General features: G+C 36.1%; 1 protein-coding gene and 1 long non-coding RNA gene across 7 annotated transcripts in view; one reads left to right on the top strand and one right to left on the bottom strand.

Moving 5' to 3' along the window:
• LOC127461570 (uncharacterized) overlaps nucleotides 1-17,705 on the top strand; it is a 364,419-nt gene that overhangs the window by 205,576 nt on the left and 141,138 nt on the right. The gene's annotated exons all lie outside the window — the stretch shown is intronic.
• CUNH8orf34 (chromosome unknown C8orf34 homolog) overlaps nucleotides 1-17,705 on the bottom strand; it is a 148,603-nt gene that overhangs the window by 28,864 nt on the left and 102,034 nt on the right. For all 6 annotated transcript variants that reach the window (XM_051768801.1, XM_051768811.1, XM_051768792.1 and 3 more), the window contains 2 exons: nucleotides 5,962-6,047; nucleotides 934-1,007 (listed from right to left, as the gene is read on the bottom strand). In XM_051768801.1, coding sequence (XP_051624761.1) covers nucleotides 934-1,007; nucleotides 5,962-6,047 — 160 coding nt within the window. The remainder of the gene's footprint in view (nucleotides 1-933; nucleotides 1,008-5,961; nucleotides 6,048-17,705) is intronic.

The raw sequence follows: 17,705 nt of genomic DNA, 5'->3' as shown, positions 1-17,705 counted from the left end.
TATTATCTAGCTTTACTAGTACTAACTAATCAGATGCCTGAATTTATGTTGCCCTTTTTCCTTAGTTAAAAAATACTGAGCTCTTCTTTTCACTTACTTTATAAACACTAAGGTGTGCTATAAACCAGTGTTGCAATGGCTGAACAGGAATTAACACGTCCCCTTATACCTGTCTAAAATTTTGCTAAACCAAACAACTATTGTCAAGTTATTTGTCTTAGAAAAAAAATCAATCCCTTCTTTAACTTATATTCAAATTCCTGGTGCAATACAACTAGCATCAAAATTATGGTTATATAATTTTTTGAAATTATTTTACTGCTGGTTATGTTTTCTGCAAACTTCATATCTGCAATGATTTTCTTAAATTCCAAAATAAAAGAACTGGTGGAAATATTACCAAGCATAATGTTGCATTCTTTAAATATATATGTATATATATATTTATAGCCATATATTTTAACTAGACACCTCTTGTTTCTTAGTTTTCAAGCAAATGTTAACAAAAAGCTAAATTATGGTTGACATATTATAATTTCATATTTCATAATGAAAGAGAGTTTTAATTATTTTTTCTCTTCTATTTGTAAAATTGAGTAATATCTGGAAAAATGAATATTTGACTAATGTATAAAAACATACAGACATAGTATAAAATGACTGCACTTTCAACGGGAGCTATATGTGTAAGTCTAACAAAATACAGTTTTGTATGAAATTATAAAAACCCATTTCAAAATATCACCTTTCCTAGGAGGAAAATTAAGACAGAGAACTGTCCTTCCTTTGGAAGGATTGTGTAAATTTAGTTTTCTTCTCTCTAGGATGACAGTGTTGGCAAGCAGAACTTTCATCTTTATGCAAAAATCTATTCTTTATGAAACTTTAAACCCACAAAATTTTAAAGGATTATCCATATGGGAAGATACTTACAGATCCTGCCACTTGAGAGGCACTCTGAAATTCATCAATAGCCTCTGGAAGTGTTTCAACTCCGGGTACTCGAGCTGTTCCAAAGAGGTAGAAGAGAAGTAAATCACTCTAATTAAGTAAGCATTAGTCACTTTGAAAATATAAAGCCCATAAATTTAAATGCACTACTTTTCAGTTCTCTTCAATTAATTTTAATTTCTTTCTCATTTTATGTCTGATTTTAATCTATAAGCTTAATGCAACATGGAACAGTGTCTCTAGCATGACTAGAGTGATAAGCAAGCTTCCTTCAGCTGCCAAGGTGTTTTGTAGGTTCTTTACTATTAAAACTAAATACTGTTTGTCCTTTACACAAGTGAGTAGTGGATCTTCAGCTTTATTAAAGTTGATAAAATTAGATTTAATTTATCATGTTAAAATAATTAGAATACAGTTAAAATCCTTAAAGTTAAATGTCCTGGTCAATTTAGACAACATTTAAAAGCCATGCAAGCTATAATTTTTGCCCATACTGCCACATTTGTAACATGACAGGATTTTGTGAAAAGTTTAGAATACCTATTTGATGCATATGCAATGACTCAAAACAGATTTTATGTACCCATGTCAGAGAAAGCAATTTCTAAGTAACATGCTATGCAGCTTCCCTCTTTGCTTGACGCTGCTAGACACTTAGATGCTGCATCAGCAGCCCAGGAAAACAAGATGCTCTGATCTTCCCTAGGTTCTACTGTTATGCAGACACTCAGCAGGGAGTTTCCAGACCCTGATTTGTTAAACATCTCAGACTATACTTCTTATGAAATCAGTACTTCAACTATGGTTACCACATTCATTGCAAAACCAAATAAAAGTGGAGGAAGAAGAGGTGATGATGATGTAAAGTTGTGGTCAGAGAGCTGTGCACAAACTGGGAGATGATGGCACATTTTTGCCATTGCATTATCTAGTTCTCAATCCTAGCTCCCACATATTTGCGTCCTTGATTTTTTTACCCTGGTCATGCAGTTCCATCTGGAATGATTCCATGTATGTTTCATATGTTCATATTTCTATTGAACATACCCGATTTCAAACTATTTCTCTACATCCTAATGCCTATTTTGAACTTTCTACTATATTGGCTTTAAAGGAAAAAAAAAAAAAACAAAAACATAAAACCACTTCCAAAAAACCCAAAACAACAACAACAAATCAAAATCAAAACAAAAACGCCAACTATGTACAAGCTATACATTTAAGTTTTTTCAAATTTCTACTGGCAAGTAATAAAAATCAGTGACTCCTGTTCGGTCAGGAATGAACTACTGATGTGAAATTTACTCTAGTAAAACTTTTTTAGTAAACTAAGTATTAGGTATCACAATATAATCTGTAGAGCTGTAGATCTAACAGAACAATAGAATAGGAAATACCACATTTACACAGTACCATAGAATCTATCATTTTCAGTCCAATTACATTATTCCAGGTAGAGTCACAAGAGAAACAAGGCTTTGTCTACACCTCAGAAATATGTGGAGTTGGACACTGTACTGCAAAGAAAGTTACGAACACAGCTTTTCTTAGATAATTCGAGGAGTGGTTTCGAAGTGCTATGCTTTTCATTTATCCTATATTAAGAGATTACTCCCTAATAAGTCACTGCCTTTTAGGCTTCTTTCTACAAGAATGCATAGATTGCAAAAACTTTATTTGCAATAATGTCCTCTTTTCCTGCCTTATATCATGGCTTCATGCAGAGGGTAAGGTACTTTTCAGCAAGAGAGAATGAACATGTGAAACAAGTGAAACCAGGTCCTGTGGTACTTATAGGAGATTGAGAGTAAATGAACAATTATCCTTTAGTGATACTATTTCTAAATATGTATTAAAAAAACCCAAGTAAACAAAACAGAAACACGGTAGTACAATGCTTCTACAATTCCCCCAACCTGAAAAACACACTGGGGGTTGACAGATATAGATTTTACTAGATAAATTCTGTTATAGTGTCTATCTTTTGAAGACTCAGACATTCTTCCCATCTACCTCTGCAGGAGAAGAGCAGGGCTCAGTGGAGGACTGACCCAAGAGATAAACCTGACAGGCTTGGCAGCTACATGGGAAGTTTGCTGTGCAGTCACCGAAGCTGCTGCTTCTAATCAAAATCAAGAACCTAGCTATTAAATTCTTCCCTTTGTTTTTACCTGTGAAGTCTAATGGAAAAGAGAAACGTTTTTGAGAGGTATAGTTTAGGACAGTGAAAAGAAACTGCAGCTTTAAAGTGTCTTGTATTCCTCAATCTTGAGACCTGGTTCCTATCTCTGATTTTTACTGCTTAGATCAAACATAAGTCTGTCCAGTTTTGCAGGATTACACTACAGGGAAGTCAGTACAGTGGTTAATTAGAACAAGATCCAGATTGACAGTGGAGTCAGTACAGTGTCTGATGCTGCACATGATCTTTTCACATAAGCTACTACATTGACTTTATTAAGTGGAATTGGTTCAAGTGAGGCTTATTTATAAGAGCTGTTAGATCAGATGTGCTGCCAATTACTTCTGAACTTAGTTCATCTGAAATCCACAGATGTTCCAGACCTAACAACAATTTCCCACTAACCCAGAAACAGATCAGTATCTAAAGAAAGCTACCCTCAATTTTGCTGCGCATCAGCACCTTGCCTGCGTATTCTTGAACGAATGGTTTGCATCAGCACTTCCCAATGCATAGTTTTCTCTCACTACGGTCATTGGTACTGATAAGTAAAATAAATTCAAATAAACCTGGTAAGTGAAGCCTGTTATTCATTTTTTCATCATATAATACATCTGTAAGTGGACATAACTAAAAATTCAGTGCCTTGGTTACTTAGGGTTTTTTAATAGTATCTTTAGGAGTCTCTTTTATCATCTTCTCATACATATTTATTGGAAATAAAAATCAGATGCACAGAGAGCAAGTAATGTGCTGCATTTATAGAGAAGATTGATAGAATGGGCAGTTGCCCGAGTTCTGTGCCTATTTCACAAAATCCAGCTGTGTCTTTTTTCAAATCAAAATGTATTACTAGCCAACATTTTAGGAAAAAACCCAAAAACATACATTTTGAAATGCTGAACATTTCTGAGAGTGCTTCTTGACAGAAATTTGGCATTACCTTACTGTTGACCTCAGTCTTTTTGCCTTAGAGGCTTTGCTGTCTTCCAGCTATATGATTAACAGGTTCACGTATATTCACAGACATCAGATAGATGTGTTTATAACAACACGAATGGCATTGCCCCACCTACCTATTTTACTCCCTACTCCTACAGGGAGTAAAAGTATACTTTTACTCCCCATAGTTTATTGAAGGTGGTTTTTTTTTAGTGAAAGTCTTTTCCACCTTCTCTGTAGGCATACTGACTACAGAGGATTCAGAAACAAATGAAGTGACCCAAGTTATAACAGGTAGAGCACTTTGGTGCTCCAAACCCTGTGACCATGAAAGATTCAACTTCAATATTACATGGCATCCAGAACCTTCTGACAATTTCATCTTCTTTAATCCTGGTGATTTTGCCTCTTAACAACCAACTATTTTACTGAACTATTTTATTGAAGCCTACAATTTCCGAAGATGGCATGGCAAAGTGGACATATTTTCACTTCAAGAACAAGGATACACAGGAAGGAAAAAGGAAGGATGAGATCTGTTCAAAACAAATTATTTCATGAACTGTAGAACTTTTTCCTACATATATGTCTTACCCCTCTGTTTGATTTTACTGCAATAATCTCATGCTTGTGTATTCCCTTACCTATCCCTAACAAGCCACCACCACGTCTCTTCCTGGGAATTATTCTCATAACAGAAGAATTTTGCCTTCCTTTCAGAGGGCTCGAGTAAAATCACCAGTCTAAGTATCTCTAGCTGACAATCTTCATGATGATTTTAAGGACATCATATTTTGAGATTCTGAGTCCTCTATTATTTTCTTTAATTAAGTGATCAACTGCAGATAAAAGGAAAAGTCAATGTCGTGACTGCATGAAACCATGCATTCTCACAAAACCAGTTTAAAAAATTTATCTCTAAAGACATACTAGTGACTAATGGTTGGTTTACAAATAAGCCAAGAGAAATGAGTGAAAGCTCAGGTTGCCCTAATACCTAATAGCACACATAGTAGCACTAAATAGCAGACAGTAGGATAACTAAAATAAAAAGTTAATTCTGATTTTCATTTTTTTGCGTTAATTGATCAACATAGCTGACTTGTCTGTGGCTGCTGGAGACTATACTGAAATCAAGCCCTACAATTCATAGACTCAGTTGGTTCTGCCCACAAGTAAGGGAATGGACTGAAAGATTTATCTTTGCAGATTCTCTGTCTAAACCTCTATGCCTTTCTCTCTCTGTTCCAGTGACAGCTAAGATAACCTTCATTAACTTTATCTATTGTAGGAAAGCTGGGCATTCTCTGGAAATTCCCTTAGGAATTGCCTTTTCCAGCATTTCAGGTGTTATTCTGTTCCAAATCCTGAGCAGAAATTGAAATGCTTGAGTGTCCTGACTGCAGATTAGTGCAACATAGGATGTTTGTATGAGGAAAAAAAACGTTCTTCAGAACTACTGTATAAATGCTTTATTTTTGCTGTGTATTGAGTCATGTGGGTGCATGTGTGGTATTATACTAAATATTTCAAAGACCATTCTTTGGCATAGAAGCCAACTGGCAATGAACAGCCCATGTCTATGCTATTTAGTTGTTTTACATCCAAAATAGTATGCTAACATACGAACTGCCTACTAAGAACAAATTCTGGCCCAGGGCACCTCTCAAAATATGCCCAAGAATTATTCTGGAGTGCTAATTGCCCACGACAAAAATCACGTTAGTGGCTCTCCAAACAGATTTCAAGTGTAAATGATTGAGTTCAAATACCAGGAACACTCTCTGAAAGTGTTTAAACTTTTACAGACATAACCTCTACTCGTAAATTCAAGATGTTGGTGTTTGAGGTTTTTTTTATGAGCAGCAAATATTTATATGACTTACCATCAGAGTCTGACACTGCTGGCTCAGATGCCTGAGATACCATGGAGACATCTTCTGGTCCTTCTGCCAAATTATCCCCTTGCAATCTAAATGGTGGAAAATGCAATGAAAACATTTGCAATCATATTGCTTAGATAAGACAGACCATTATCCCTGACTGCATACTGTACTCACAACATCATCCTAATTAAAAGGGCAGCTTTGCTGGAAAGCCCACACCCATGGTTCATTCGTGACATCCCAGACTGTCTAGTAACCAAAACTAGCCTCCAAGAAACTCATAGCCAGCTGAATCCTAGCTCATGTATTTTTATAAGTCTTTTAACGGGGGTTTGGTGGTATCGTGTGCATATGAAACTGCAAGCTTCCTTCACCACCTTAAAACATATTTTAATTGAACAGGATTGTACTGGATGTCCATGTAAAGGTGTTGGCAGCGGGGGGGCTGCAGGAGTGGCCTTGGTAAGGAGAGGTCGGGGTTGTCCTGAACCAGACACAGGTGGTTCCATCCGGCTCCAAAAGAACCACAGCAGGACATGGCTGAGCCCTTCAGTCAAAATGGTGGCACCTTGGAGAAAACAGAGCTAAGAAAGAGCAAACAATGCCACACCGGCAAAAGAGCAGCAGAGGGAACACAAAGGTCAGAGGAGGAGGTGCTCCACACTCCAGAGCAGATACTCCCCTGCTGCCCATGGTGAGATGCATGTGAGAGCCAATATCCACTGCAGCCTGTGGAGGACCCACACCAGGGCAGGGGAATATGCCCTGGAGGGACTGTGGCCCATGGAAAACCCACAATACAGCAGGTTTTTTTACTGAAGGACTGCAGCCAGTGGGAAGAGCCCACGCTGGAGCGGGTGAAAAGAGTGATGAGGAAGAAAGGACAGAGAGGATCCAAAATGGACTGACCACAACCTCACATTTCCTGTCTCCCCTGCACTGCTCAGGGGGTGGGGAGAGGAGTCTGGAGTGAAAGAGTGAGGCTGGGCCCAGGAAAAGGAGGAGGAAAGGTGTGGTTTTAAAGTCTGTCTTTTAGTTTTTTACTACTCCAAACTATTTTAATTGCCAATAAATTAAACTAATTTTACCCAAGTCATGTCTGTTTCACCCAGGACAGTAGCTGGTAGACAATTTCCCTGTCTTTATTTTAACTCACAAGCTTTTACTTCTTATTTTCTCCTGTCATCCTACAGGCTAGGTAGAGAGCTGGTTCTTAGCCAAGGTTAACCCACCAAAGGAAAATGCATGCAAGAATATTTCCTCTTCCTTCTTTAATTTTTAAAAAGAAAATACAGTAATTATGGCAGACTTCAACTTTAGGCTTTCCTCCTGCACCACCTAACTGTAATGCCTTGATAGCAATTTACAAAAATAATGCTTGTATCTGTTCTTTTAAATGACCATCCCAAGAGTCCCATCATCCTTCTACAGGCTCTTATGAATCCTGAGTACAGATTCTGCTCTGAAGAAATGGTTTGTAGCTCTTAATACAATATAACCACCATTTACATAAAGGTTATCTTACCTTGGATTTATTTAGACATGATAAGACTATGAAAAATGCAATTCAATTTTGCAAAGCCCAGGAATCATAAAAATGTATTGAAGTGAAACCTTGGGGAAAGAAATAACTTATCGCTTGAAAAATAATGTTCTTTTCACTCTATATCCTTACTTGCTGCAGCTGCTTTACACTAAGCTTTGAATTAACCTTTGAAGCCAAGCAGAACCCCCGTATCTGCCCTATCTGAATTTCGTATTTTATGACTCTCATAGTTATCTAATATATTTGGACCTTAAGTCATTTGTTCATACTTCTCAAAATGATTTCCCCCCAACCCTCAATTACTTTATATCCTTATATTACCCCTACAGTGGTTTATTTATGATGGAAAGCTCAATGTAAATTCATAATGTTTCTTACCTAAGGAGGTAGTTCCATAGAACACAAAACTCCTCAAGGCTACAAACTACAGAATTTAGAAGCTGTAAACCTAATTTTGAAAATTACTTCTATGAATCCTTTATAGTTGTATACCTGGCTTCTAATGCTATAGTTGCCAACTCTTTAAAAGGTTACCTTGTCAAACAGGCTCTTCTAAAGATGACAGTCAAACAGAAGCAAATAACTTTATATGATTATCATAAAGATATTCAAATAGTGAGAAAGTAAATTGCAAATGAAATAACTGCAAAAAAAGGATGATTTCAAAAATCACATAACTTTCCTTTGCAATAAAATTTGCCTGTCCTCCTTCATTACATACATACACGTTTACTACAAGAACATATTCAAGCTTATAAGGATATGCACACAATTACGGGAACCAGAAGTGAGATACTCTTCTCTGCAGCCACGTTGGTAGTTTACTTATGCTTAATGAAAAGGAAAATTACTCCAACCTTCTCTGCTTATATTGCATTCATACAAAACCCACCTCTAGAAGTAGGAGTTGCTTCTTTTATCTCATTAGAATTTTCAAGATTTTACAATATGTTCCCATTCTGAGCTTCCATAAATCCAAACCACACATGAACAACTGAAATTATCCTCATCTTATTTTAAAATTTACATAAATTTAAGTGGTCCACTGCCTCATGAAGAACATGCAATCTTTTCAATGTATTCAGAAAATCTATTTCATATTATTTCCCTTTGCAGAAGGAAATGGCTGGGGTACTGAATAGATGAGTGAATTAAATGTGGGACATATCTGGACCTCATTTTCAAATTCAATTTTCAACTTATTTATGTATTTCTTACATATAGATTCATATTAGAACAGATTCTCATGTGACTCAAGCAACAAAAAAGTCACAAACACTATTTCTTGCCAAAAGAATTCTGTTACTTGGATGATTCCAATTTCTTCTTCAATAGTAATATTATTCGTAAGACACCTCCACAGTAAAACAAAAGCACTTAAAAAATCTTAAGGAGAGAGAAGCATAGATTAGAAAGAAGCATAGGTCTAGAAGCGTTACCTAAAAACTACTATCTTACTAACACTTCATGAACTACTTCAGCTATTAACCAAAACATATTTCAGCTACTGACTGTTTTAATGGGAGTCAAAACTTGATACCTGGTAGCCAACATTTTTTTCCATACACATTCTGTTTCTAGTGTGATCTCCTGCTCAGAGGCCATTGTTTCAGTTACATTAACCAGCTGCATGTTGGAGGTTTAAGAGCTACAAAGGCAAACAGCCTCCAGGTAAATATTTCAATTTTCTTTGACTGCAAAAAGCATTCTATAGGACTTGTTCCAAGAAAACTGTGAAGGACTTCAGGACCAAAGACATTCTAAATAAACTCTACAGGACTGGTGTGGCAGCATTATACCAGGTCTATCATTACAAACAAACTTGTGAGTGCGTGAATCACAGTCACACCCCCAGTATGGTTTAGAATATGATTCACAGATTCACAGAATGCGTCAAGTAGGAAGGGACCCCAACCTCTCTGGTCAAGCAAGGTCATCCCAAAGCACATTGCACAGAATTGTGTCTAAATGGTTCTTGAATATCTCCAGTGTGGGAGAGTCCAAAACCTCTCTGGGCAAACTGTTCCAGTGCACAGTAAAAAAGTTCTTCATATTCAGGTGGAACTTCCTGTGCCACAGTTTCTGCCTGTCACCTCTTGTGCTATTGCTTGGCATCCATCACCAGGAAGAGCCCCAGCTCCATCCTCCTGACACCATCCCTTCAGACACTTGTATTACATTGATGAGATTCACCTCTCAGTCATCTCTTCTTGAGACTGAATAGGCCCAGCTCCCTCAGCCTTTCCTCATAAGAGAGATGTTCCAGTCCCTTAATCATCTTTGTAGCCCTCCACTGGACCTGCTCTAGGAGCTCCAAGACTCTCTAGTACCGAGGAGCCCAGAACTGAACACAGCACTCCAGATGTCGCTTCACCAGGGCTGAGTAGAGGGGCAGGATCACTTCCCTTGACCTGCTGCCAATGCTCTTCCTAATACACCCCAGAATATCATTGGCCTTCTTGGCCACAGGGGCACACTGTTGGCTCATGGACAGCTTGTTGTCCACCAGGAGCCCCAGGTCCTTCTCTGCAAAGCTGCTTTACAGCAGGTCAGCCACCAACCTGTAGAGCTGCATGGGGTTATTCCTTCCTTTGTTGAATTTCAGACGGTTCCTCTCTGCCCACCTCTCCACCCTGTCAAGGTCCTTCTGAAGGGCTGCACATCCCTCTCGGCTATCGGCCACTCCTCCCAGCTTTGTGTCATCAGCAAACCTGCTGAGGAGGCACTCTGCTGCTTCATCCATGATACCATAAGAATATGCAAAAAGAGGACAATACTACTTCTACATTCTTTGAATGAGTCACAGTATAATAAAATCCTATACTGTCTCACAAGGGCAAGACAAAAGCAAATAGAAAAAATAGACTCAAGATTCAAATGATAAGATTTTTTTTCATGTTAAGCACATTGTTGAATTCAATCATTTAGGCTGTTTATGTTTCTTAAAACACAGGCTGTTGGACATTAAGGTGAGTATATTGCAATTTGATATTTCAATAGGAGTCACCTATTTTGCCAGATGAAAAAACGCTTGACCTATTTGAAAAGAAAATAAATGTTGACAATCAGTATCCACAATCCAGTTGAATTCACTGCTCTTCTATACTGTAATCAGCTACATGGCATGTCTTTGTACTTCGCCATTCTTTTTGTGTGACAGAACTAGTGGTCTTCTTTTCAAAGCTCTCTGATACCTATCAATATCCAATGAGCTATTAAAAGGACAGCTTCTTGATATTATGGTAATTTCTGCTTTAGAAAGTTGACAAATTGATGACTCCACTTAGAAACTAAAAAGAAAGAGGTAAGATGATCCTACAAAACAATTCCTTACATGAATCCAAAATCCATCTAATAGCATCCTAAACAAACTAATTATAATGGGTACCTAATGAAGTGTGGGGATCGTGGGGATGGAAGGAGAGAGGAAAGCATGAATAGGTGGGATTTCTCCACTTGTACCATTCTTACAACAATGCAGTAGCCCTCATGCAGCTGCAGAATTCCTAGACAATATGACACTGGAATGAAGCTATATCTTGGGGAAAAAATAACAGGGAATGGGTTAGAAAGTTGAATTAGAATTGTGTGCTTTTTCTCCACAATTTAAAGTTGGCATGCATTTTCAGACTTGAAATCTGTAGAAATATTTACTCTTGAGCAAAATGGACTTTTAAAGTATGTGCATTATTAATTGTCTTCTGCTACTGTATAGTAGAGGTTGTACTTAAGGAAATTTCTTTGTCATATCAAAATTCAGAAGAGAGTGATTGTCACTTACAGACAGAGGAATTTAGATTATATTCAGGTTAATGCTATTCTGACTCAGTTTTCCAGAAATATGTCACTTAAATAACCAAAATTCTATTCTATTCTTTCCAAAAACGAGTCAGCAGAAGGGTTATCATTTTTAGACAAAATCTCCTTAAAGCCCAAATAAACAACTGCGGGCAAGAGTTATATAATTACTGTGCACTTGGCTGGCCTTCAAATTCCAGTACGTGACTAAGCACTTCTTTTTATTTTTAGAAATAGCAAACTAAAGTTGGCTAAATGTGCTCAAATTCTGATATTCCCCAGAGGTGAAAAATAGAAACTTTGATATTCCACTTAGGAAGAAACCATGAAAACCTCCAATTTCAAGACAATACAAATGCTTCTGCTGACTTTTCAGTAATAAAGAAAAATTCCACCGGGGCTCCAAGACAGTAAAGGGCACTCTCCTAGAAAGAAGGGAGATATTACCTGTCTGAGTACTGCAGCTCCAGCCATTCTCTCTGCTTTGCCCTGTGTCAGCTAAATCTTGTTCAATCTCAATAAACACTTGAAAACATTTTGGTTTCTGTGAAATATTATTCCTGAAGAGCATGCATTTAATTGGAAAATTCCTGATCTGCATTGCTGAAGACTCAGTTGACTTCTTTTAGCCAAGTATGGTGAGAAGTAGGGGAAAGTTTGGTAAAGAATCCTTAAATCTTTCACCAAAACCAGAAGATATTTTCATGATCAGGCAAGATCGACATACATTTTTAAGGCTACAACAAGAAAAGTTCTCTGAAAAACAGAAGTAGTGTCATGTTTGTACTAGAATCTTAAATAAGGAAATTTTGATTTGTTGAATGACCTGTTTTGCTTAAATTATTTCAAAGTAAGCTAACTATGCTCTTGAAGAAATCCTAACAAGTACTTCAGTGATTTATAGTTAGTTTCTTTATGAAGTAGTTATTAATTTGGATCAAAACCTGTAATATATATTTTGTAAGATTTAAGGAACATCATGAACTTATTAACAAAAGAAACTTATTATACATATAACATGATGATGTTTCTTTGGCAGCCAAAGAGAATTTCATTGAGAGATGAGGAGAAGAATAAATTTGACTTATTGAACTTTCCTTTTTTTTTCTCCTTTCAAATCATCTGCTTCCTTTCTGTAATTTAAAACATTACATCTACATCTAACATCTCTCTCTGACAGCACTGTAATACTGAATTATAATTTCACTATGACAAATACATAACTCCAGGGAAGTTATAGCAACAGAGATCAGAAAACAAAAGTTCTGAAAGGGCCCACATGCTTTTAGGTTACATTGAATGTTTTCTTGCACCTTTCCTTAGCAACCTCAACACCAGTAAGAGTACTTCATAATCATTTGTTCTGACTTGCCTATAATATGGTGAGTTTACTTAATTCATTGTTCCCAAACATACTGATCCAAATTCTGATCTCATGTACCTTGACTGACTGTCTCCACAAGTTCTGCACTTTTATACTGGTGTAAAATCCAAAGCTTTTTCAGTACTCAAATATAAAGCCAGGAATTTCTGACCTATTCCATTTGTTTTACTAATGTCTTTTACAAATATAAAAATATTAAAACTGTGCCAGCAAAATTCTTAGTGTATTCACAGGTACAGAAACAAAAGGATGTCAATATAATGGTAAAATTATATTAAATAAATATTATTGAACAATACCAGCAAAAGTACTCTTTATCTGGTAAAACTCTTCATCAGCTTTAGCTACATACTCTACCTTCCTCATGGCGACTAGATTTTAAAATAAGTATATATGATTTTTAGATCATAGAAGAACTATTTTTAGAACTATAAAAGAAAAATGACTTAGATGTATGGGAAGAGGATCCTCTAACAGAGGATTATGTATTTTGTGAGCAGTAAGAGTGGCTGCCACCTCTCAAGTCTGAAGCAATAATGGGAAAGCTCTGCATGTTGCCTTGTTATATTAAGAAATCAGTGTCATAGCTTCTGTTTTCACCACAGACTAACATACAGGAAGCATCTGCATTGAAGAGAAACGAAGCACGAGAACTATTGAATTATCCTGCAGAACATTATCTAGTAAGGCAGACATTTCCAAAATTAAACTATAAGACTACATGAATAAATACAAATATTTAACACAATTTTTGAATAAAAGGTAGGAATATAAGCTTAATTACATAATTAGCATGCCTCCCAATAGAGATTTATAATTCCTTTTAATCCACTTCAAAGAAAAGATGTAAAGCTATCAGACAGGAGTATGTTGTTCCTACCATCAATTCTATTTATATGAGATATACAGCATTTGTATTCTTTGAGTTTCACCCTGATTTCAGACACACTTAATCTAAAACAACTTCATTTTCTCTGATGCCATTCAAATTGCAGCCAGTTTCTTGCTTTTGTATTCACTTAAGGACACTATTTCTCAGTGCTTACACACTAGAACACAGCAAATTATTTGAAAATTCATAAAAACAGTAGTAAAAAACGGATTTTGGTTGAAGTCCATTCTTTTTCTGCAAATTAAAAGCATTATTTTCCAGCCACTTCTGAAGTTTTTCTGGAGAGTTTCCATGTCATCCATAGGTAATGCACAGCCCCAATGTTTTCATCTGGTAATACTAGAATATCCACTTGCTGAGCAAAACTTACACATGAACACAGCATGCAAAATAAACTTCTGTGTGCTGTTTGCTTTTTCAAAATGTCTGAATGCAGGTCTTTGTGCATTGAAATAAGTACAATCTGTAACTATTTCTGAGGAGAACCAAAAGTGGAAATATATTTCCCCGAGTAAGGAATCCATAAAGAGAGTGAATTATCTAATCCTTTTACAAGGTGGGGAATTAAGCCATTCTTATGGCAATCTTTTATCTACTGCTCACTTCAAACCATTATCTCACAGGAGAAAAATTACAGTCTTTGTCAGTCTTTTCAGACTTAACACTCTTTCTTCTCCTGTGAACCATTTTTTGCAGGACTTGTGAAAGAGTTTTGTGTCTGAGTGTGCATTTGTGTCTTTAAGAGCTATATTAAACTGCTATCCAGAGCCTCAAATTATGAGCAACAAGCTTCCCCAAGCTCATGATCTCCTGGCTTCTTCCCTATATCTTTTTTATCCAGAAGCACCTGTTGTGGTTAATATACATAACCATGTTGCACCAAACAGAAAGATTCTATAAACACTGCAATAAAGAATTAGCTTGCAAAGCACACATCAAAGAGAGCAAGGGAAAAGAAGGGGGAAAGGCTTGATAAAGTACTTCTCTTTTTAAGTTATTGAGGAGGTTAAATGGGTTTTGTAGGGGAAAAGAGAAAGAGATGTCTTGACAAGATCTACAAATGAAGGACAGAATGAAGTAGATGTTATCCTCCATTAAATTGAGAGACAGTAGAACAATCTTCAGGACCAGCAAAATAATACTAATTTTGTTTTCAAACATGTTCCTGGTGCTTTCATTTTTACAAATCAAGATTGGTACATTCAAAAGACCTAAAAAATCCTTTACATCTACTATTCTTAAGATTTCTCCACAGCATTTTTAACTGTTCACAAGTTTACCAACCTCCTCAAAACAGTTCTCTCTTTTTATAACCAGCATGAAATGAAAAAAATTAGGTACTGTTGACCAATAGTTCTTACAAAAGATGTTCTAGTAACACATCATTAATTCACAGCATCTTATACTGCATTCAGCATCTTATACTGCATTCTTCCTTCAATCAAAACTAGCTACTAATTCCCTGGCAGTAGAGTAGGACTATCTCCAGATTAACTCAGCGCACTAAGTGCCATGTTTCCAAAAACAGACCTATCATGAGAACAATACGTTAGGATGTATGAATAAGATGCAATTCACTTGTAAATTCTATGTACCTAGTGCATATGTTTCAATTCTATTTTCACTAACATGTCAACACTTATCTTTCTCCAAACAAATGGAAGTCTTCCATTTCTCTAATGGTGATTGACAGTTACGTCAAAAGCAAGAAGTCTACTCCACTCATGCAGTCCTTAAGGAAATAAAATACCTGTTAAATCAAACTCAGAGAGAAATGCCTCATCTGAAAACACTGGTTTCTTCACAGCTTATATAATTTTTGATATTGGATGATATTTTTATTATTACAGCATTTTGTGGAACTTCTGATAGGTCGGAAATTACTGCTGGGGGGTTTACCAAGTGGGAAATTCAGGTAAAAAAGAGGGAGGAAAGAAGTATGATCTTGTTGGGATTCCTGTCTAAGCATTTCATAAAGATCTTTTGTCTTAAACTGTTCCCCTCCCAAGACACAGTAAAAATTTTGGAAATAAAAAGACCTTGGCCAATCTTCCAAAACACATATTCATTGTGAGTTTGCCATAAAACTAATTGCAGTTTGGGACTAAAAATGATAACATGTTGTGCATTTCAGAGGTCAAACTTAGATCCATGAACTCAAAAAATAATTTGAAATCACACAGATATTCTCTGTTTTGATATAGCGAGATGTTCTAATGAAACACGAGTCACCAAAAGTAAAGGCAAGCCAATGCATTACTCTGACAACTCATCAAGTCAGCCTATCAAATCTTAAAAATGGTTTTATGATCTCTGATAACCACTAGGACCAGTAAAAACATTTCCTTAATTATTTTCTTCTTCAGTGTTTCCCTGTCTTTAAAAGAACAAGATACCAAAGTAGTACACCACTCCAGGAAAGGAAAGATAAAGTGGTTTATTTTAGCTGTATTTAACACACAATTAAGAATATTAAGACATTATTGTGGTTATTTATGCACCAAATGTGGCAAATTAATCACTGTACAAATTCAAGTAATTGAAAAAACAAAATGAAAATTTCTGTTTGTTTTTTTTTTTCCACAGCTTTTTCCTTTCCTGTAATTCTTCTTGATTTTCCACCTTACAAGTAGTTCTAAGTATCCCAAGGAAAAATATGGGTTTTCTTCACAATTTTACAAAGTGAAAGGAGATTTTTAAAAGTTATAAAGCACTACCATATGGAGTCTAATTTACTTGTTTGCCACTCTTAAAGGGAAAAAATATGCAAATAAAACACTTGGTTTAGGACAGAGTCTGTGAAGCTAGCAAACAACCATGAGGAAACTTCAGCTCTTTGCAACAAGAGGTCCAATAAAACTAAGGTCACAAAAAAAAAAAGAAAAAAGAAAAAAGAATGTAAAATAGTGAGACAAGTCATCTGGAATATTTAGTATTTTGTCCTCTGTAAGAATAGTCACTTAGAAATAGTACACAGACAGAAATGTAATATGAAATGCATAAGAGGAAAGAAAAAAATATATAAGTATATATTCCAAATGTTTGGCGAGATTTGAAGATATAAACTTCCTCAGAGTCTGTACATGAACCTCAATCACAGAATTTTTCCCCCAACATTAATTCTGTACTGACCACTTCACTTTGGAAACACTTTTTTCCCCTGGTATTTTTAAGTAATTTGTTCCCAGATTTCAGGAAAATTAACAAACCAGAAGTTTCTGCCAGAAACTGAGTCACTAAGCTGGCCTTACCACGACTGGGCAGACATACAAAGACTATTCTTTATGCAAATACATGTACCAAACCACACATATACCTATATCCATTCCCCAGTATTATAAAACAGTGTACAGGGCCAAACCAGGGATTGTATGGAGGACTTGAGAGGTTATTCCTTCTCACGCATCTCTATATTATTGATAAAGCAGAAATATAAATTGACACAACATCATCTCCCACCTTTCCGCTGCATGATTAGACAAAAAATTAGCTGTTTCTTTTAAAAGCTTACATATTTCAAAGGTATTTACATGTGGAGGAAGATTAAAACTTTTATTAAACCCACAAATAAGAAAAATACAAATGCTAAGGGGTTCTTTGTTACATTTCTGCGTAAGAGGCTGCACTCCAGATAAATCAAAACCCATTTAAATGTACAAAAAGGATAATTTTACCTAAAACTCACCATGCAAAATAAAGCTATCAGGAAAAATGGGGTGCTCTGACAGAATACTCACTATGCATTCATTTACAAGACCTTTGGGGAGTAGCAAAGAAAGCGAGGAGAAATAGGAATCAAAACCAAGGGTCAGGTCTAAAGAGGAAACATAATGCTAGGTTTTCCAAATAAACATATCATGTTATATCATGATTTTGAAATTACAATTTATTCTTCTCAAGTCCCAGTTCCTAGTCATATGCATTCCAAGATCCACCATTTGTAGGTTACTCCCCACAAAACATTAAATTAGGAAGGGAATTAAAGTCTATAAAGGAGAACAGGTAGTTGTTTTATATTCACAGTGAGCAGGTTCTCTTCTATCTAATTCCACCACTTCTAAAAACTGCAGTTAAAGTGATGATTACAGTATGTGCAAACATACCTGAAACACCTTTAAATTGGC

This window comes from Manacus candei, unplaced genomic scaffold, assembly GCF_025592945.1.
Source record: "Manacus candei isolate 608988 ecotype Guabito, Panama unplaced genomic scaffold, ASM2559294v1 h1tg000008l, whole genome shotgun sequence".
Lineage (NCBI taxonomy): Eukaryota > Metazoa > Chordata > Aves > Passeriformes > Pipridae > Manacus > Manacus candei.
Note: the sequence above shows the minus strand (reverse complement) of the source record. Positions and strands in the feature narration are given on the sequence as shown.